This window comes from Dipodomys spectabilis, unplaced genomic scaffold (genome assembly GCF_019054845.1).
Source record: "Dipodomys spectabilis isolate Male_0828 unplaced genomic scaffold, ASM1905484v1 ptg000176l, whole genome shotgun sequence".
Taxonomy (NCBI): Eukaryota; Metazoa; Chordata; class Mammalia; order Rodentia; family Heteromyidae; genus Dipodomys; species Dipodomys spectabilis.
In genome coordinates this window covers 2,791,328-2,813,821 of record NW_024870853.1, presented here as the reverse complement: position 1 = coordinate 2,813,821, position 22,494 = coordinate 2,791,328, and the positions used below count along the sequence as shown (strand labels likewise).

Below are 22,494 nucleotides of genomic sequence, written 5' to 3'. Positions count from 1 at the left end.
CTTTGTGAACTGGAAAGAATCATACTCTGAGGCAAGAGGGCATATATATGTGTAATAGAACTTTGCCAGGCCCTATAAGGCTGTTTAGAAACTGAGTGATTGGCCATTAAAAATGTCAATCAAGCAAAAGCAGAATTTTCTCCCAAGCATTTAAAACAAAAGAGATGCATCATAACACATTTGATCAAACAAGGAAAAAGCAACAAATACAAGATAAAGAACAAAGAGGGTTATTAAATAATCTCTATTAGAGAAAACCTAACTAGCCAGTCATATATGAGCAACAGTGTACAGAAAACTCATCATAGGGGCTGGGAAGCTGGCTCAGTGGTAGAGCCTTGCATGCCTGAGGCCCTGGGTTCGATTCCTCAGCACCACATAAGCAAAAAGAAAAAAGCCGGAAATGACACTGTGGCCCAAGTGGTATAGTGCTAGCCTTGAGCAGAAGAGCTGAGGGACAGTGCCTAGGCCCAGAGTTCAGGCCTCATGACCGGACCCCCCCCCCCCAAAAAAAGGAAACTCATCATAAACATAGAAAAACATTAAGCTCTGAGACAGGCAAAAGCCAAAAAATTGGACCTTTAATAACAGAGAATAAAAGTGGCAAAGTTAGGTGCTGAGGGCTCACCCCTTTAATCCTAGCTACTTCAGGAGTCTAAGATCTAAGGATCATGGTTTGAAGGCAGCCCAGTCAGACAATTCTAGGAGACTATCTTCAAAAGCTGTACACAAAGGTGAAGCTCAAGTGATAGAATGCCAGCCTTGAGTGAAAAAACCAAGCGAGAGCACAAGGCCTAGAGTTCAAACCCCCCAAAAGTGACAAAAGTTAATGCTCAGAGAAGTCTTGGCCCCATTCAATTATTAAAAGCCATCAATTTGGAGTTATGATACTATCTAAATTTAGTTTGCATTAGTTACTATGGCAAATGCACTTGAAGGTACAGGTGAAGCTCATCATTAATAATTTGATTTTTTTTTTTGGTCGGTTGTGGGGCTTGATCTCTGGGCCTGGGCACTGTCCCTGAGCAATTCAGCTCAACGGGGAAGGTACAGGTGAAGCTCATCATTAATAATTTGATTTTTTTTTTTTTGGTCGGTTGTGGGGCTTGATCTCTGGGCCTGGGCACTGTCCCTGAGCAATTCAGCTCAACGGGAGTTCTCTACCACTTGAGACACAGCGCCACTTCTGGTTCTCTGGTGGTTTATTGGAGGTAGGAGTGTCATGTACTTTTCTTGCTGGGGCTGGCTTTGAACCACAATACTCAGATCTCAGCTTCCTGGGTAGCTAGGATTATAGGCATGAGCCACCGGCACCTGGCTAATAATTTGATTTTTTTTTCTTTCCAAAAGATAGCAAAAGAAAAAAATCTGAAATGTTCAATGCTATTTTTTAACTGAAATTCATGCTAGCCATAATTCTAGAGCTCCAGGAGAACTGCAGGTTTCTTAAGTCAATGCTAGCTTGTACTGGATTGTCACTATGCCATACTGTTCCATTTTGGCTTGTGATTGCAAGTATTTGTATATGAAGAAGTAGGTGATCCCAGAGCCTTTGAGACCCTGAGACATTAACATGGAAGGAAATAATGACTTTCTGTGTAACTTTAAGCAAGCCGTTTAAACTTCCTTAATGTTTTATACCTCCTTTATAGTATATGTATATGAGCTATTAAAATTTACAATACATATCATTTTCTTTGGCTCTTAACTCAAGTGTGAGACAGTCAGAGCAGGAAAGATTCCCATTTTACAAGTGAGAAAACTCAAGTCAAATAACAGAGAAAAATAGACCCCGATGCAAAAGAAAACAAACCTTGACCTATTTAGAACCTTATTTCACATCACACACAAAAATTAACTCAGAATGGATCATATTTGAGAGATGAAAATATAAAAACGCAGAAGAGGAAAATCTTTGTAGATTTTGGTTAGGCTAAGATTTCTTAGTATGACCAACCCTCCTACCCCTACAAACTACCTATAAAAGTGGAGAAATTAGACTTTAATGAAAATCATATCATCTACTTTTTTCATTTTTTTTCAATTTTTTTATTGTGAAAATACCGTACAGAGGGGTTACAATTACACGAGCAAGGTAATGAGTACATTTCTTATCAAGCATTGTAGCCTCCTCCTTTGTTTCCCCTTACCATCCCTTCTCATCTGCCCCCCCACCAAAGTTGTAAAGTTCATTTTTCAACATAACATCTTGTACATCTCATTGTTGCAATGGGTCCACCTGTATCCCTATTTAAACTATTTGTTTTTTCCCTTCCCCTCCACAAAGTATAACAACATCAAATACAGTGAAAACAGGGGTTATACTGTGGGGGAGGGACATACAAAGCAGCAAAGAAATACCTTATAAATATGTTAGAAACAATAGCAAGAAAGAAAAAGCATTTGAATCCTTATCTTGGGGTTCATTTCGCCTAACATCTACTTTTAAAATGATCTATTAAGAAAAAATGGAAAAGAAAATTCATGTATTATGGTTTATGCCTGCAATCCTAGCTATGTGTAAGGTTGAGATAAGTTATGTATAAAGCCAGCCTAGATTTTTTAAAAAAAAGTCGCAATCCCCATCTTAACAGAAAGTTTGGACATGGTGGTGCAAATCTGTCATCCTAGCTACAAAAGGAAGCAAAGAAGGATTGCTGTCCAGGCTGGATTGGGAAAAAAAGTGAGATCCTATATCAAAAAAACTAAGCAGAGCAAAAACCAGAGCCTGTCTAACAAGCACTAACTCCTGAGCTCAAACCCAGCATTGTAACAAAAAGGATGGAAATGAAAAGACTGGAAGAAAATATTTACAAATAAAATATAAAAGGATTTCTGACAGTCCAATAAAAGCACAATCCAACTTTAAAAATGCAAAACTAATTGAGTAGACATTTTTCCCCAAACACAATAAAACACTATTAGCGATCAAGAAACTACAAGTCAGACAAGAATGAGCTAGAATGGCTATAATTAAACGATAGGCAATCACACTGCAAGGGAAGAGGGGAAAATTTGGTATCCTTATACACTATTTGTGGTGCTACCACTGTGGAAAATATATTGAAGCTCCTCAAAGCACTACTCCTAGATACACATCCAAGGGAATGAAAACACATGCTGCACACACACTTGAACTTAAATGTTCATAGCAGCAGCATTCATAATAGTCCCAAAATAGAAATGCAAATGTCTATCAATTCATGAATAGATAGATAAAATATGGCATATCAAATCAACAGAATATCATTCAACAAAAAGAATGAAATACTGGTAATGCTACAACACAGAAGAGCATCAAAACATTAAATGAGTCAGATACCAGAAAGCAATATTGTACAATTCTATTCATATGAAGTGTCCAGAAAGGGAAAGTCTATATAGAGAGCAAAAAGTCTGTGCTTGCATTGATTGCACAAGGCTGAGTACAGATAGACAAGAAGAAACTTTTTGAGGAATGGAAAGTTCTAGAACTGAATTGTGCCCATAGTTGTACCTCTCCATAAATTTACTTAATTGTAAGTGTACAAATAGGTGAATTTTATGCTATGTAAAATATGCTTTAATAAAGCTAATTGTAAAAAGTTATTGAAAAAACCTACATTGAAAAAACAGCAGAAGGACTATGGGGTAGATAGCTGTTTCCTCTACTTTATCATCTATCTCTGAGGAACAGTAGCTTCTTTACAAAGTTTGTATCATCACAGGGGAAGCTATGATTCTGACAGGCGCTGAAAATACAAAATCATTCAAGACACCTACTAGTCATGCTATTTCTACCTAATGCTACTAAAATTTATATTTTAAATGTCTAACTTTATTTAGCTCTTTATATTTCATAAATTTAGGGAAATTTTCTAGTGCCTAAGTACACAGTACTATGAATTTAGCCTAAAACTCATATCAAAAAGCATTATTGTGTATAATTTCTAATATACCAAGCAGTTCAGTTCTTTAAAATTAGCTGCAAGTTGAATATAACTGACTTACATTGTGGCTAATGAAGCTCAAAGCATCTTGAAAATGGCTCCAAATTTCTTTCAGGGGACAGAACTCTGCAGTCAATGGTCTAGTTGGTAACAAAATGAATATCAGGCTATGCATACATTTGCTGAAAATCAAAAAGAGCAAAGTCAGTTGGGTGACAGTGGCTTACACCTGTAATTCTAGCTAATCAGGAGGCTGAGAAATGGAGGGAAGTGTTCAAGGCCATTCTGTGTGGGCAAGTTTACTAAACTCAAGCCAAAAATAAACAGTATAGCTGGAGTATAGTTCAAGTGGTAGAACTTTGGCTTAGTAAGCATGAGACCTAAATTCAAACCACAGTACTGCTAGAGGGTGACGGGGTAGGAAGAGAGGAGAGAAGAGAGAAGGAAAAGGAGAGAAAAAGTCATCTCAAGGAAAGAAATCACTGGCTTCATAGCTAAGTCAACTCTAGATCTCATCCCAGACTAAAAAAAGGTTCAGGAACACTTCTGTTTTTCCCTTGGTTTTATAGGGCATCCAACCTCAGAAGATAGATTTCTGGTTGGCTAGTTCTTCCTCTCACATGTCTATGGTTGTCTTTCACTCCTGTTTAGTTCTTGCATGAAATAGCTTGCTTGTTTATTTGAATTTATGAGCTGGTTCATTTAAAGCATCATGTTACTTTCTCAAATAAGCAAAGGAATTGGATTTAAATTGGGAATCATTCTGGAATTGTTTCTCATCTCTCAGAAAGGACTGTAATAAAGTTTTCCAGAGAAAAATCTCATCCCATTTTTCCTTCACACACACAAAAACTTGCTCCAAAAATAGTATTTTATACAACACGTATTGTTACTTAAAGTTCTTATAAAATCGGATGCAAATGTAACAGAATGTTACCAGGTGTCTGATTTGAGAGTTGGATATTTTGGTGTTTGCTGTATTAACCTCAGTATTTTGCACATTTGGGATACTTAGCAAATGAAATAATAAAACTACTAAGGTACTTATTAAAAGAGAGAGAAAAGTCATCTTATAGTTCTACTAAGTACTTTAGTAGTTTTATTATATACATAGAATCAAAGAAGCATCCTTTTTCTTCTTTCTTTTTTTTTTTTGCTTTTTTTTACTGTGAAAATCTGTACAGAGGAGTTACAATTACATGGGCAAGATAGTGAGTACATTTCTTATCCAGCATTGTAGCTTCCTCCTTTCTTCTTTTTCTTCTTTGGGAAGTGCAGAATCCTTGACTTTGCTAAATAATCCCTGGTTTTTTCAGCCAGCTTCAAAATGAGGGCTACCATCACGTTTTAAGTTGAGCCAGTTGATTGTGATTAGTGATTGATTGGGAGGAACTGACTACAGTTCTCGGGCTATTACTACTATTACTATGACTGCGGTTCTTTGGATTAGGTGTTGAATTGCATTTACTAACCTGTATTTCAAAACATTGAGAGATTCTTTCGTTTTGTGGATCAGTAGAGCCTTTTTCAAGGCTTTGAGTGCAATGCTAGGGTAGTGTACAGGACTTTCCATAGCTAATGCTATAAGGGAAGAAAGAAAGGTTCTGAACACCATAATCTTATATATCCCAGTTTGTATTCCAGGCTACAACTTGTTTCTGTAATGAGATTACTCTGAAACAGGTTAATAGCCAAACAGTAAATACACACACACACACACACACACACACACACTCACACACACACACACACCACAAACTTTATAAAATGTTGAATCCAGAGATGCTTCTACAGGTAGCCTCTTCTTTCTAGACCATGTAGCTTGGTAGGATCATCAGATTACACTCTTTCTTCAGCAAGCCCCAACAGAAAAATCTATTGCGCCTATGACTACTTAGTCATAAAGGTAAAGCAATAATCTTATGAACACAGTCAAGGAAGGGCACACTAAGAAAGAAACAGAGAGCAGATTTAGTGAGAGAGCACTAATCAAAACTAGATTTAATTAAATGAATACCAGGAAGCTGGAATTTGGGGTGTGTGGGTGGGGACTGAGGTCAAGGGAAGAAGATAGCTGAATGGAGAGAGGAAAGGTGGGAGAATACAGTACATATGTGGAAATGGAACCAGGTGACTTGAGGGAATGGATGGGGTTGGGAGACATGGTTGAGAATGATGGAAGGGGAGACATGGATAATGATGCATTGTACTCACAAACTGACATGTTGGATCAAAACTTCTTTGAACAATTACTTAAAGATAATGAAAAAAGAAAAATAAAACAAAATCAATTTAATGCTGCTTTTTTGTTTGGCTAGAGGCTAAAAACTGGAAACATTCCACATGAAGAATATCAGAGATAACCTTAAAACTTCCAAATACATTTAGTAGGCCTCTAGAATGGACTTCCATTATACAAGTGGTCAACATCCCAAGTGTTTATAAAGCATACATTATCTGCTCCATAGCTCTAGAAATTGTCTTGGAAAGACCAAGGAAAACAAAGCAATGTGACTGACATACTTGTAGCTACCTAGCACCTTTACTAATCACACTCACATTCCTGAGGAGAAGGACAGATGACAAGGGAAGGTAATTAGGCCATTTCCTGCAGTGTATTCCCCAAATGCTCTGAGCCACCATATCCCACTTACAACTCAAGCAGAAATTAGACAGTGGCAGTAGTGTTAAACTACTTTCAGTATTTCTCTGTGTATTTCAGTAAACTATGAGGTAGTCAATGATCATTTTTAACTTCCTCAAATTTCAACTCCCTCTATTGTGTAGTTGCATAATTTAATTTCACACAAAGACTAAAGGTGAACACTTATGATGAGCAATATACTTCACTAGAGTTTGTAGGTATACTAAATAAATATATGTGTTTATATGTAATTATTATTCATGACTGTAAGGAGGTAAGAGTCTCATAGAATGGAAAAGCAAAATGCACACATGATTGTAATAAAAATAGTTTAAGAATGTCATGAGAGAGGTAGAGAAACAAGTGCTATGAGAAAAAGTTGTTTCTGACCAGAGGAAAGAAAACAATACCATGTAAATGGGTACAAGCCATACAAAAGTATAAATACAACACTTACTTGCGATTGCTTCAAGTATTTTACTGTCTAAATGAGGCAGCTCCCACATTGTTTCCAGGAAACTGTCCAGTGATGGGTCATTCATTTTGATCTTAGCTTCAAACTCATACAGCAGAATCAGTGCCTCAAATGAGTGATGTGAGAAGTTCTCTAAGGGGGAAAAAGCAAAAATGTAATATTCCCTGTGATCTTGTTTAACTATTCTATCAGGTTCTAATCTCTCTAACTGTAAAGGGTTTTCCTGTTTTGGAAAATTAATTTTCCTTACAATTTGAAGGTCACTGCAGCCATTGTAGACAGTGATTTGTGCCATTCCTGGGTCAGGGCCTAAGTGCTGTCTCTGAGCTTTTTTGCTCAAGGCACCTGAGTCAGTCACTTCTGGCTTTTTGCTGGTTAACTGGAGATTCTTATCTCCAATTAACATCTAATGGACTTTCCTGCCTGGGTTCGCTTTGAACTGTGATCCTTACATCTCAGTCTCCTGAAACACTAGGATTACAGGTGAGAGCCACTGGCACGCAGTGCAGACTTCTAACATTGTAAAATCTATAGGCTCACCATTATTTTGAAGAACTGTAATAGATAGCACAGCCTGTATTTTCTGAAACCATTGTTGTGGTGCTCCCAACTATCTGGAAAAATAGTCCTGCTCCCAACATTAAGATTCTAATCAAGGAGCAGGGATATAACTCAATGAGCACTTGTCTAGCATGCATAAGACACGGACTTCTATCTTCAACACAGAAAAATATGAGATTCTTATTTAAAAAATACAACATGTACCTGTGAGTTTATATTAACTGGGACCCTGCTCTAGACAGAAGATACATATTCTATACAAATTGTGGTCATGTGGCTGAAGTGTTCTTACATTGTCTTTGTTTAGTTTTGATTTTTATAAAATCAGCTGGGAATTGTGCCTTCTATTTTTCTTTTTCTGGGAATCAAACCCACGACCTTGTGCATACTAGGGTAGTGTTCTACCACTGACTACATTCCCTTTTTCTCCTGGAAGGGTTTGTACAAGTTTGGTATTAATAACTTTGGTACAATTCTTCACTATGGTTTTCTTTGTTGGAAGATTAACTATGAATTAAATTAATTTAATAGCCATAGGATTATACACCTTCTTAAGGGAATAGTTTGTGATTTAATTAATTTGTCCATTTCATCTAATACATCAGATACATAGGTAAAATAGCATTCACAATGGTCCCTCATTACCCTTTTAGATGTCTCTAGACTCTCTAGAGATGACAACACCCTCATTCTTGACACTATTAACTTGTTCTTAAACTACCTGGAAAAAAGTTTATCAAAGATAAAGAAAAACAGCTTTCATTGATGTCTCTTTGGCATTTTCTGTTTTAAATTTTATTGATTTATGCACTTCATGATTTTGCTTCTTCTTTATCTTGTTTAATTTGCTATTTAATTTCTTAGTTTATTAAAGTAGAGGCTTAGATTGAGAAAACAGAAATATTACTATTAAATGGAGTCTTGTGGATTCTTCTTCCTGGGATGACTTGGTACCACAATCCTCCTGCTCTCAGTCTCCTGTGTATCTAGGATTACAGGCATGAGCCACCAGAACCTGGCTTCTCATTTCTTTTGTCATTCCCCTTTGGCCCACTGGATTATTTTAAAGTATGCTGTTTAATTTCAAAATATTATGAGATGTAACCTGGATATTAGTGGCTCATACTTACCTACATAGGTGGACAGCTGAGATTTGGGGGTGGGAATTTTGGGTTGAGGCCAGCCCAGGAAGAAAACTTTGTAAGATACACATCTATTAAAATAACAGCTGCAGTGAGAAACCTAAAATATGCAGACAGCAGCTCATGTGTAAGCTTGGGTAAGAAGCCAGAACCTATTTCACAAATAACCAGTACAGCTGGGCATCCTAGCTACTCAGTAGGCTGAGATCTGAGGAACAAGGTTCAAAGCCAGCCCTGGCAGGTAAGCTTTTGGGACTCATCTCCAATTAACCACCAGAAAACTGGAAGTGGTGTTGTGGCTCAAGTGGAAAAGCACTCGCCTTGAGCTGAAGAGCCCAGGCACAGCACTCAGGCCCAGAGTTCAAGCCACACAACTGACAAAAAAAGTATCCAGCACATGAAAAATTTAGAAGCATGGATCAGCAGTAGAGCACCTGCCTACTTTATTCAAGGTCCTGAGTTCAAACCAAGTAATGTGTCTAAAAATATTTGGAGATTTAACATATACCTTTGTTTTCAAGTCTTGTCATATAATTTCATCATGATCAGAGAAAATATCTTGTAATTCCAGTAGTTTGTATAGAGGACTGATCCCAGAGGCTCACACCTCCTTATCAAGTACTCTCCCGTTGAGTTACTATTTCAGTCCGAATACTCAGTATCTTAATGCCAGTATTTAAGAATTCATAACAAAGAATCAAATTTATTGCAGAATCACGTTTCATTTTTAAAATAGAGCTGTTTGACAATTATTGTAACTTAAAATTTGCTATCAGAAGTGCAAAAAGCATTAATAAGCTATTAAATATTGCAGTGAATAAAATTACTGGACCATGCATTTACAAAAGCCATGATTAATAGTTAAAATTTCCAGTTATACTACTTAACTGAAAGAAAGATTCTATAACTCTGTGCTTCTAATTATAACACATTCTCTTTTTGACATAATTTATCCTATTCATGCAATTACTACTGTGTCTAACAAAAAGTTTTACATAATTTAAACCTGCCACTTAAGGAAGCATAACTTTACTGTTAACTCTTCAGTTCTTTAAAAGATTTTTGAAATTAAAATATCTCTTAGAAAGGGCTTTGTCAGAAAGTTTGAAAATCATGCCTAGAACCTTAGCTACTCAGAAAACTGAGATCTGAGGATCTTGGTTCAAGGCCAGCCTGACAGGAAAATATATGAGACTCTTCATTTAATCACCAAAAGTTGGAAGTGGAGGTGTGGCTTAAGTGGTAGAGCATGATCTTAATCAAAAAAGCTCGGGGACAGAACCTAGGCTCTGAATTCAAACCCCAGGACTGGCATAAAAAAGAGAATATAAGGATAATCAGCAATTCATCCAGGAAGTAATTTTAAATTTCAAGGCTCTAGTCAGCACAAGAAAAAACTGGGTCTAGATTACTACAGTGTTTGGCATTTTCCCCATTACCAACATCTGGCATTTTATTTTACCACAAGTTTTAAATCTTAATGTCTCATTTCTCAGAAATTCACCTCTAAGAAAATACCCATGTCCATAAGTACAAACCTTGTCATATCCAATATCAATTTGTGGCATTCTACAAAGTCATGTAATTAGAAATTTCTTATACAATTAGATTTTTAAACATAGTATGCCTTAGCCGGGCGCTGGTGGCTCACGCCTGCCTATAATCCTAGCTACTCAGGAGACTGAGATCTGGAGGATCGCAGTTCAAAGCCAGCCCAGGCAGGAAAGTCCGTCAGACTCTTATCTCCAATAAACCACTCAGAAAACCGGAAGTGGCGCTGTGGCTCAAGTGGTAGAGTGCTAGCCTTGAGCTGAAGAACTGAGGGACAGCGCCATGCCCACAGTTCAGGTCCCACGACTGACAAACAACAACTACCAGTTGTCTCCAAAGGCTAAAATCAGTAAAATGCAGAAAATGGAAGTACTTATTGATTAATATTTTTTTGCTGTGAAAAAGCCGGAAATGATTCCATTCCAAGTAATAGGCGATAATAATAAAAGATATGATAATACGTAATATCTCTTTTAAGCCAAAGCATACTTTTCACCTTAGAGAGAATGATTCTTTTATACTTTTATCCTTTGTCTGTAACAGGAACTCATTCTAAACCACCATATGAATAGAGTTGAGAATCTAAAGTCATTTTTCTCCACAGGATATTTTCTTTTACAAGCTGTAAAATGGCAAATAGCTAAGTCTGTTATAAATAATTTGCAATACAGGTTGAATATCTCATATCTAAAATGTTTGGCTAAAAAATACTTGGATCCAGAAGTGTTCCTTCAGATTTTGAATATTTGCATATACATGAAATATCTTAAGTTTGAGACCCTAGTATAATCACAAAATTTATTTGTGTTTCATATATACACTTTCAATGCATAGTTTGAAAGTAATTTGATACAATATTTTGAGTGCACCTGTATGTTGATTCACATGAGGTTAGGGTGGAAGTTTCCACTTTGTCACAGCATGCCTGTGTTCATAAATATTTTGAGAATATTTTGTGTTCTATATTTTCAGGTTACAGATACTCAACCTGTACATTAATACAATATCACAGTCAATACTAGCAGATAACCAACAAACTAACAACTCAGCCTGGAAGTTACTACAATATTGAGGTCAGTACATAATTCTTCCACAAGCTCATATTTAATTTACTAATTTAATTTAGTAAATTAAAGACATATCATCATAATATGTTCTTAGAAAGCTGTATAATTTTCCAAATGGATTTTTCTAGTCACAGAGCTCGTTTATCCCTTCAATCCTTTTCGAAAAAACCTGTTTAGCTTTTTGAAATATCTTCTTGATGGACTTTTTTTGGTCAGTCTTGGGGCTTGAACTCAGGGCTAGCTAGCTCTCCACCACTTTGGGCTGCATCTCCACTGTTTTTTGGTTTTTTTTTTTTGGTGGTTAATTGGAGATAAGAGTCTCACCCACTTTCCTGCCTCAGTTAGCTTCAAACTGCGATCCTCAGATCTCAGGCTCCTGACTATCTAGGGTTACAGGTGTGAGCCACTGGCACCCTGGCATTCTTCTTGATGTTTTTGTTTCATATTTTGCTCCTTATCCCCGGCTTCAATCATCTTGGTCTATTTTGTGGATAGCATGGCATTTTGTAGAAAAGTGGCTTAAGTATTACAATAACTCTTCTAAGGAAACCATATGGGTCCTTTGCAGCCCATTCCACAACATACTTAATCTAAGCCTTATGTTCATCCTTATAGCAGTTTTAGGAAAATTGAAGCTTTGAGTAGTGATCTCTAACTTTGTCCTAGGATTATTGGTGAGTCTATGATATTTTTGGATGATTTTTGATTGTTTACATTCTTTAATTCTACCATATACTTCTGAGAGGTTTAAATTCCTAATGTATCCAATAGCCCATCGGGGATACATTTACCCCTGCTTCTTGGCCTTGCTAAGATTGTCATGCCCTCGTTCTGGCCTGGCAGGGGCCAGGTACTGCTTGCAGAGCTGAAGATTCCTGGGAATCCCAGGTAAGATATTCACACATTACACTGGTTGAACTATGGCTACCTCTAGTGGGCACAGGGACAATACCTTCATCACAACAGAGGTTAGAAGTCTCTCAATCTTTTGCATGATTATCTTTTCTAAAAAACAGTACTGGAGATCAAACTCAGGGCCTTATGCTTGCAAGGCAGGTGCTCTACCATTTGAGTCATGCTGCCACACATTTAAATTTTTTGTGCCAGTGCTGAATTCTGTATTCAAGGCCTTGTGCTCATGTTTATCTTTTTTGCCCAAGACTGACACTACCACCCGATCCACACCTCCATTATTAACTTTTGGTGGTTAATTGGAGGTAAGAGTCTTGTGGAGTTTTCTGCCCAGGCTGGCTTCAAACCTTAGTCCTTAGATCTCAGCCTCCTAAAAGTAGTGTGAGTCACTGGCACCCAACCACTTTTTAAATCTTTTGAGCTTTAAGATTCAGATTGTGCTTTATGGTGTTAGATGTTCCATGTGCATTTGAAAAAAACATGTTCTGCTGCTGTGAAGCACTATTCTATAAATGCCAATTAGAAGTTGATAGTTGTTTCCATCTAGTATATCCTTATAATTATTTGTTGATTTGCTCTATTATTATTGAGATGAGCATTAAACTGCCCAACTATAGTTAAAGATTCATCTATTCTTCATTTTAGTGCTCCTAGGTTTTCTTTGCATATTTTGAAGCTCTGTAAGTCAATTCCACTTATAATAGTGACAAAAATAGATTTCAGCAGGACGCCAGTGGCTTATACATGTAATCCTAGCTACTCAGGAGGCTGAGATCTGAGGATCACATTTCAAAGCCAGCCTGGGTAGGAAAGTTGGTGAGACACTTATCTCTAATTAACCACCAGAAAACCGGAAGTGGCGCTGTGGTGCTGTAGAGTACTAGCCTTGAACTGAAGAGCTCAGGGACAGTGCCCAGTCCCAGAGTCAAGTCCTACGACTAACAACAACAACAAAAAATCAGTGTTATTTATAAGGTGATGCAATCTTGTGAATAACATTCTAAGCACAGCCAATAAAATAAAAACAAAATGCAACTAGAACTAATAAGTCCAAAAAGTCAACATACAAAAACCAATTCTATTTTTATATATCATCAATGACCAAGCTGAAAACCAAATTACAATTTCATTTAAAATAATGTAAACATACTTAAGAATAAATTAAACAAAAGAACTTATGTTAAATAACTTAAATATTAAATAAATAAAATTATTAAATAAATTAAACGAAAGAACTTAGACATTAAAAACCATAAAACCTCATTGAAAGAAAGCTGAGATAAAATGGAAAAATAACCCATGTTCATGGATTAGAAAATGTAGCATTGCTAAGGTGACAATATTCTCCACATTGTTCTACAGATTCAGCACAATCACATCGGAATCCTAACAGTACATTTTTCTTCAAATACTGACAAGTTCTTTGTAAATTTAGTAGAAAAATTCAAGGGGCCCAGAATAGTCAAGACAATCTTGAAAGAAGATTAAACGTGAATGATTAAAACTTGCTAATTTCAAAGTTTAGAACAAAGCACTTATAATGCAAACATCATGAGATTGGCATAATTACAGATGTACATATTAATGGGTAGAACTAACAATACAAACATAAAAACATATGTTTATGTTCAACCAATTTCTCACAAATGAGCAAAGACCAACCATGGAGGAAAGCATGGTGTCTTCTAGTTATTGTTGTTTATGTCAGTCCTGGGACTTGAACTCAGGGTCTGGACACTGTCTCTTGTTTTTTTGTTTTTTTGTTTTTTGCAAAAGGCTAATGCTCTACCACTTTAGCCACAATTCCACTTCCAGATTTTTGGTAGTTTATTAAAAATAAGAGTCTCACAGACTTTCCTGTCCAAGCTGGCTTTGAACCACTATCCTCAGATCTCAGCTTTCTGACTAATCAGGATTACAGGCATGAGCCATGGGTGCTGGGCAAGAACAGTGTTTTGAATAATTATTTCTGGAACAAGTAGTCAACCATATAATAAAGAATGAAGCTGGACCCTTACTTCATATCATACATAAGAATTAAGTCAAAATGGAGCTGATGACATAGCTCAAGTAGCAAAGCACTTGCTAGTAAATGTGAGGTCCTGTGTTCAGTCCCTAGCATCACAAGAAATAAAAAGAATTAAAATGGATCAAACATCTAAAAGCAGGAGTTAAAACTACAGAAATCAAAGAGGTGAGATCTTCATGACTTTACATTTGACAATGTAGTTTTAGATATGACACAAAAATCCTAAGCAACAAAAAGTGGATACCTAAATTAGACCTCAACAAAGTTAATGTATTTCAAAGGACACTGTCCAGAAAGTGATCTAGAATGTGACTCTTGGACATTTATCTGAGGGAATGCAAAGAAGGACACAACAGAAACACAAATTTTTGGTAGTTGTGGGGCTTGAATTCAGGGCTTGGGTGTTGTCCCTGAGCTTTTTTGCTCAAGGATAGCACTCTACCACTTTGAGCCACAGTGCCACTTCCGGTTTTCTGGTGGTAAATTGGAGATAAAGAGTTTCACAGACTTTGCTGCCAGGCTGCTCTGCAGCATCCTGAGTATCTAGGATTATAGGTGTGAGCCACTAGCTCCCAGCTGTTGCATGCCTATATTTATTGCAGCACTGTTCACAAAAGCCAAGTTTTGGATATAGCCCTGGTGCCCTAAAACTGATGAACGAGTTGAGAAAATATGTCATATATACACAATAGAATCCTATTCAGCCATCAGGAAGAACGAAATTATGTCATTTGCACAGAAATGGGTGGATCTGGAAAATGTTATATTGAGTGAAGTAAGCTAGGTTCAGAAAGACAAAGTGTGTATGTCACTCATACATAGATTTTAGACCTAAGATATAAACATATGTTAATACATACACATATAATATATATAGCTTTTGGTGGTTAATTGGAGTTGAGGCTCTCCTGGACGTTTTATTTACCCGAGTTGGCTTTAAACTATGACCCTCATATCTCTGCCTCCTGCTAGGATTATAGGCATGAGCCAATGGTACCTAATATGTTTATATATTTCTGGTCATGAGGCTTGAGCTCTGGGCCTGGGCACTGTCCCTGAGCTCTTCAGCTCAATGTTAGCGCTCTACTGCTTGAGCCACAGCGCTACTTCCAGTTTTTTGGTGGTTTATTGGAGATAAGAATCTCATGGACGTTCCTGCCCAGACTGGCTCTGAACAGTGATCCTCAGATCTCAGCCTCCTGAGTAGCTAGGATTACAGGCATGAGTCACCGCACCCAGCTGTTTATATCTTTTTAAATGTGTCAATGACCAAGTGTTTGTGTGCTATGTCCCTAACGTCATTTTTGCACATGCACCTTTTTTGCACAATACGGTCTGCTACAATAATTTTTAGCAACATATGTGCCATGTTGTAGCAAAAGCAACTGCACATACAAAGTATTTTCATAATTTCTAACCTCATACACAGGAAAACCAAATTTCTTAATTAGAGCACAGTATTGTACATAGTTCATCTTGTCTTCAGCCTTGTGTCCAGTCACAATGGTATTTTTAAAGTAATTTAAGTCAACTTTATTTCCTTACCTCCTTCAGGTTTTTTTTTTTTTTTTTTGTCAGTTGTGGGGCCTGAATTCTGGGCTTAGGGACTGTTCCTCAGCTCTTCAGCTCAAGGCTAGTGTTCTACCACTTGAGCCACAGCGCCACTTCTGGCTTTTTCTGCTTATGTGCTACTGAGGAATCAAACCCAGAGCCTCATGCATGCAAGGCAAGCACTCTACCACTGAGCCACCTTCCCGCCCCAGTTGCACAGGTTTTAACAAATGCCTAAAGTTACACACCTAAAATCACAGATCCTTACAAAGCAGTGAACATCTCATCTATCTAACTTTTGGAAACCTCCATTTTACTTTCTGTTCCTATGCTTCTATGTATCCCAGGATGTCCTTTAAATGAAATAATAGTCATTGTAATCTGTTTTATTTTAACTTAGCAAAATAAATTGAGCACTCATTTATTGCTGAGTAGTATTTCTTTTACTCATTTCTGGCTACCACTTGTGTTAATATTGGGATTATGCGGTCAGCTCCTGGAATGGCAGATGGACCAGTTATATATGATACTTTCAGTCATGGTTTAGAAATTGTGGTACTTTCATGATCCCTTTTGATAGGCAAAAGTCCCAACCAATGCATATGAATGGCAGGGATAGTAATTTCACTTCCCAATGCAGAAATTAAGGATTGAGAGCTGAGAAAAATGATGTACTCATGTATTCCTAGCACCTGGGTAACTGAGGCAGGAGAATCATGAGTTAAGACCAGCCTGGACCACAAGTAAGTTTCTGGCCAGCCTGGGCAATATAGAAAGATCCTATTTGAAATAAGTTTAATAACAAATAGTTAAGGCTGAAAGAGTAAAGAACCTGCCCACAGAAACGCAGGTATCAAGCAGGGCACCAGTGGCTCACGCCTGTAATCCTAGCTACTCAGGAGGCTGAGATCTGAGGATCGCAGTTCAAAGCCAGCCCGGGCAGGAGAGACTGTGAGACTCCTATCTCCAATAAACCACTAGAAAACCGGAAGTGGCACTGTGGCTCAAGTGGTAGAGCGCTTGCCTTGAGCAGAAGAGCACAGGACAGCACCCACACCCAGAGTTCAAGCCCCACAACCAACCAAAAAAGAAAAAAGAAAAAACAAGAAAGAAATGCAGGTATCAGTTTGGGGATTTGAATTCAGGGCCTCATGTTGGAGTAGAGGCACAACTTGGCCTCAGAATTGGTGTTCTACCACTTGACCTATGCCTCTTGTATAACTTTTAACTGGTTAATTGGAGATAAGAGTGTTTGCAGATTTCTGTCTGGACTGGCTTCAAATCCTAATCCTAAAATCTCAGCCTTTTGGGTAGTTGGGATTACTAGCATGAGCTATGAGTGCCCAGCTCAGAAATGCAGTAAATTAATGGAGAGCCAAGGCTATAATCCCAAATGTTCTCATTTACAATTCACTACTAAAAAACATGTATGACTGATCAGAAGGTTGGAGAAATAGATCTTAAGAAAATTACTTTTTAAATATTTGGTTTAAAAAAGAGAGAGCCTAGCAAATATTTTGGAAATGATCTTGTATTGAGACAATCAATCATAAATGGTCTTTAAGAAGCAGCAAAGATCTATGGTTTAGGAGCAATGGGTGACAGTATTGTCAGACACCTTGTATTCGTATACTGTTTAGTAGAATGAGAACTTCTTTGTACAACTACTTAAAGACAATAATAATAAAAAGTGTAAAAAAAAGCAGTAAAGAGTAATTAATTAAACCAAAGATGTGAAATAGCTTATTGGGAGGCTTAGAATGATTCAAACACAATGCTGAATGGAAGTGATAGTAGTATTCACCATAACTCATTCCTGACATGGGTGGGGAAGTCTTCATATTTCACCGTTAAATATGAAAAATAGAGCTGGGGGCCTGTGGCTCATGCCTGTAATTCTAGCTACTCAGGAGGCTCAGATCTGGGGATTGTGGTTCAAAGCCAGCCTAGCCAGAAAAGTCCATGAGACTTTCATCTCCCATAAAACTACTCCGAAAACTGGAAGTGGCTCTGTGGCTCAAGTGGTAGAGTGATAACCTTGAGCACAAAGAGACCTAGGAACAGTGCCCAGGCCCTCAGTTGAAGCCCTAGGGCCAGCAAAATCCATATCTATAAAATCTATATATCTATGAAATACAGAAATGTGCACTTGGTTTTGTAGAATGCTTATCAGAGAGGAGTCACTTTTAATTCTTAGTCTGTGAGACTCTTATCTCTAATAAGCTAACACACAGAGATACTTTTAAGGTATAAATCAAATGCTATTGAATGTAAAGACTTTTAGGGACAACTTCAATCAGAGATACTTGGGTGTCTCAATATGTTAGTCAGCTTTTCTGCCATTGTAACAAAATACTTGAAATAATCAACTTAAAAAAATGATTTGTTTTGGCTCACAATTTTGGAGTTGTGAGCACATCACTGATTTTTCCCATTGCTTTGGGCTTGTGGCAGCACAGCACATTATGGCAGGAGATCATGATGGAGAGAGATACTTATTTCATGGCAGCCAGGGAGCAAATGAGAAAAGAAAGGGAAAATATAGGGTCCCGGTATTCCTTCCAAGAGCGTATTCCAACCTCCTTACTTTCTTTCATTAGCTCTCATTTCCTAACATTTCTACTATCTTCCAATAGTGCCACAGTGAAGACCAAGCCTTTAATACATGAGCCTTTTGGATACATATCCAAATGCTCCCCTAAGCTCAAGTTCTCCTATTTCTGCAGCTTAACTCTTAATTCAGAATGTATTTATTGAAAATCCACTCACATATGCCTGAAGATCAAACTATCTTTTCTCTTGGCTGATTTCGAAACTATTAACTCTAAGATCCTATCAATTGAGCTTTATCAATAGAGAACTAATACCTGGAACTAAAATAACCCATAGAAGATTGCTAGTTATTAAGGTTATTAAGTTAAGGATCAAGAAAGTCTGCTTGCTGAAGGAATAAGCATTTAACTCCAGTTTTGATGTGTATAACTGAATAAACATAAACATTGTTAAATGGGAGCTTTTTTCAGTAGCATTTGAATAAAATAGAATGACTTCTCCAATTCTCAGCTGAGGAGCCCATAATATATAAATATCACACACACACACACACACACACACACACACACACACACACACAGAGCTCTGCTATGAGCTGAACTGTATTTCTTCTGGCTGCCGATCCCATATTTGCCTTTGTTCCAAAGCTCTTAGGAGGTTTATCTGATTTGCTCAAGCCACTAAAACTTTTAATGGTGGATAACACTTAGATACTTTATACAAAATTGAAATGATACCACTGAAGATAAGTGAATTTTTTCCTTGTGATGGTCTCTGAAACCACTAAAGACATTTCCCTATCTTTATGCTTTTGTGGTAACGATTCCACTCACATTACAAAATAAAGTTTTAAATAATCAAATCAATGAGATACTTTCTATCCTCAACATTTAATTATTCTCTACATAGAAAGTCTGATTTGAAGGATACTCCTAGCAATACCCACAAGTGACAGGAGACCCTGAAGGGGATGTTTCTTTTTACATCTAGAATCAGATGCAAACTGTGAGCTCCCTTAAGTCAGATGGGGAATCACTCATCAGGATATAGCATCTTTGTTGTAATCCCAACTTCCCTTTAAGTTCTTTTTCTTAGAAATCTAACCTATGTTTCTCTATTTCCTATCTCAAGTTCAGCCCCATCATGTATCTTCTAATGTTCTTCTCCTAAGATGATAAAACTTCCTAGGTACTTTGCAGACAAGTTCTCAGAGACCAAAATATAATAAAACTTCAATTACTCTAATGATAGAATTTATAGTGACATAGCTACATTTCATTTAATAAATATTTACTGAATCCTACTATGTCATAGAGCTATAAAGTACAAGCAAGACATACAACTTCTCTGCCTATATAGAATTTAGATTCTAGTTGGAGAGACAACCAAAATGCAATATGCAATTAGCAACACATATCATAAAAAGAAAAATATAAGTTGGAGGATGGATAGTGATGGAAAGGATGTGCTTGTTTAGCGGGCAACACTTGAGCAAATAGGGGAATAGGTCAAATGAGTATCTACAGCAAGAGCCTTCTAGGCAAGGTAAAGACCTAGAGGCAGGAAAGAGTAGATGTTAGGGTGATAGAGCATGGTTAAGCACAGTGAACTAAGAGGCAGAATGGTAGGTGTTAACCAAGGGTCAGATCACATCAAGTCCAAATAAATGCAAGAATGTATACCTGATCTGATTCATGTTATAATACTCCAGTTGCAATGCGGCTTTTTGATATTGAGATGGCATAAATGAAAGTTGAGAGGTAAGCTGGGAGGCTGCTGCGGTATTGGAGGTGAGAAATGACATAGTTGGGAATAACGTCAAACTAATGGCCTAATTGTTGGGAAGGGGTGCGAGACAAATTATACTACTTTTAGTCTTCTGTGGTTCAAATGTATCCTTCACAATTTAAGTGTTGAATCTTTTTTTTTTTTTTGGTAAGTCCTGGGGCTTAAACTCAGGGCCTCCGCACCGTCCCCGAGCACTCTACCACTTGAGCCACAGCACCACTTCTGGATCTTTCTGTTTATGTGGTACTGAGGAATCGAACCCAGAACTTCATGCATGCAAGGCAAGCACTCTACCACTAAGCCACATTCCCAGCCCATAGGTGTTGAATCTTATTGGACAATGTCAAAAAACTAAGATAGGGTGCTACTTAGAGATGATTGAGTTCTGAATCCCTTGAATGGAACTAAGGCTCTAATAAAGGAGGCTTTATGTGATGTTACATTCTCTTGTTCTATCTTCCACCATGTGAGGACAGAGCATAAATTTCTTAATGACAGATACAGGCATTCATTACCTTGTTTCCATAATTCCTAGTTGCCCTTAGGATTGTAATATTTAATAAAGACTTTGCAAAATGAATGTGGTTAGCTGATTTCCTTAGGTTACTCATGTAACAGCATGCCAGGATTAATCCTTTTGTAAAAGCCAATTCCAAAGCACTAAAATTGTAGTCATTGTTTATGCAGTTTGTAATTCATTCTGATTTTCAAAAGGATGATGTTTTCAAATTTGTCCCCAAGAGCTTATGATTCACTGGCTTTTCACTTTCTCTAGATTTATGTATTTACAGTTAGTAGCTTAATGATTTATTTACATTACTCACATACTAGGCTCTTAACGTGAGGCATTATCTCATTGGAAAATAACTATCTTAAGAAATATAAACCTCAGCTGGGTGCCAGTGGCACATGCTTATTATCGTAGCTACTTTGGGAAGCTGAGATCTGATAATCACAGCTTGAATCCAGCCTGAGCAGGAAAAATTTGTGGGAATTTTATGTACAATTGGCACAAAACCCAGAAATGGAGCTGTGGCTCAAGTGGTAGAGAACTAACTTTGAGTTAAAAAGCTCAGAGACAGTGCCCGGGCCCTGAGTTCAAGCCTCAGGACAAGAAAAAAAAAATCCCTTAAACTCATTCCTGTCCTCAAAGGTAAAAAATGTAAAAATTCTATACATCCTTCCAAGAATTCATATATAACATATACATTACGTATATATTTGTACAAATATGTATGCATGCACATATAAGTTCACTTACGTACTAAGATATATTATATACTAGTTATAGAATATACAAAGGCAAACAAAATTAGTGTCTTAGTTCATTTTTGCTATTATACTAGAATACTACAAATTGAGTAAATACATAAAGAAAAGAATTTATATCTCAAAAAAAAGAACTTATATCTCACAGTTCTGAAGCTAGAAGTCCAATATTGAAGGGGTACTTCTGTTTTGTTTTGTTTTGTTTGGTCCAGTCATGGGGCCTGAACTCTGGGCCTAGGCGCTGTCCCTCAGCTCTTCAGCTCAAGGCTAGTGCTCTACCACTTGAGCCACAGCACTACTTTCGGCTTTTTTCTTATGTGGTGCTGAGGAATCGAACCCAGGGCCTCATGCATGCAAGGAACGTGCTCTACCGCTAAGCCACCTTCCCAGCCCCAGGGGTACTTCTGGTGAGGTCCTTCTTACTGGGTAACATGACACCTTTTAAAAGTGCCACTGGCCAATACTCTCACCATAGTCAGTAAATTTCAACAGGGATTTTTGGAGGATACATGCAAACCATAACATTCTCCCTGTCTCACCCTGCAGTCCATGTCCTTTTCACATACAAAATGCATTCATCAAAGCCACAAAATCTTAATGACTTCACCTTAAACATACAAAATATAAATAGCCTAAAAAATAAAATATTTAGGAATAAACCTAACCAAGGAAGGAAAAGACCTCAATGGTGAAAACTATAAAAGAAATCTGAAGAAATAGAAGACAACAACAGGAAATGAAATGATTTTTCATGTTCATGGATAGGTGGAATTAATATTGTGAAAATGGCCATACTGCCAAAGGCAGTATTTATTTTTTTGCCAGTTCTGCGTCTTGAACTCAGGGCCTGGGCACTTTCCCTGAGCTTCTTTTGCTCCAAGGCTAGCACTCTACCCCTTGGGCCACAGGGCCACTTCCGGCTTTTTCTGTTGATGTGGTGGTACTGAGGAATTGAACCCAGGGCTTCACACATTTGAGGCAAGCACTCTACCACTAAGTGACATTTCCAGCCCCCAAAGGCAG

The 22,494-nt window shown here is 37.4% G+C and overlaps 1 protein-coding gene across 1 annotated transcript in view; it reads right to left on the bottom strand.

Moving 5' to 3' along the window:
* The window catches only part of Tex11 (testis expressed 11), a 225,849-nt gene that overhangs the window by 10,078 nt on the left and 193,277 nt on the right, over window positions 1–22,494 (bottom strand). The window contains exons 27-29 of the mRNA XM_042694880.1: window positions 7,031–7,178; window positions 5,402–5,510; window positions 3,991–4,111 (exon numbers count right to left, since the gene is read on the bottom strand). Of these exons, the coding sequence (XP_042550814.1) occupies window positions 3,991–4,111; window positions 5,402–5,510; window positions 7,031–7,178 (378 nt within the window). The remainder of the gene's footprint in view (window positions 1–3,990; window positions 4,112–5,401; window positions 5,511–7,030; window positions 7,179–22,494) is intronic.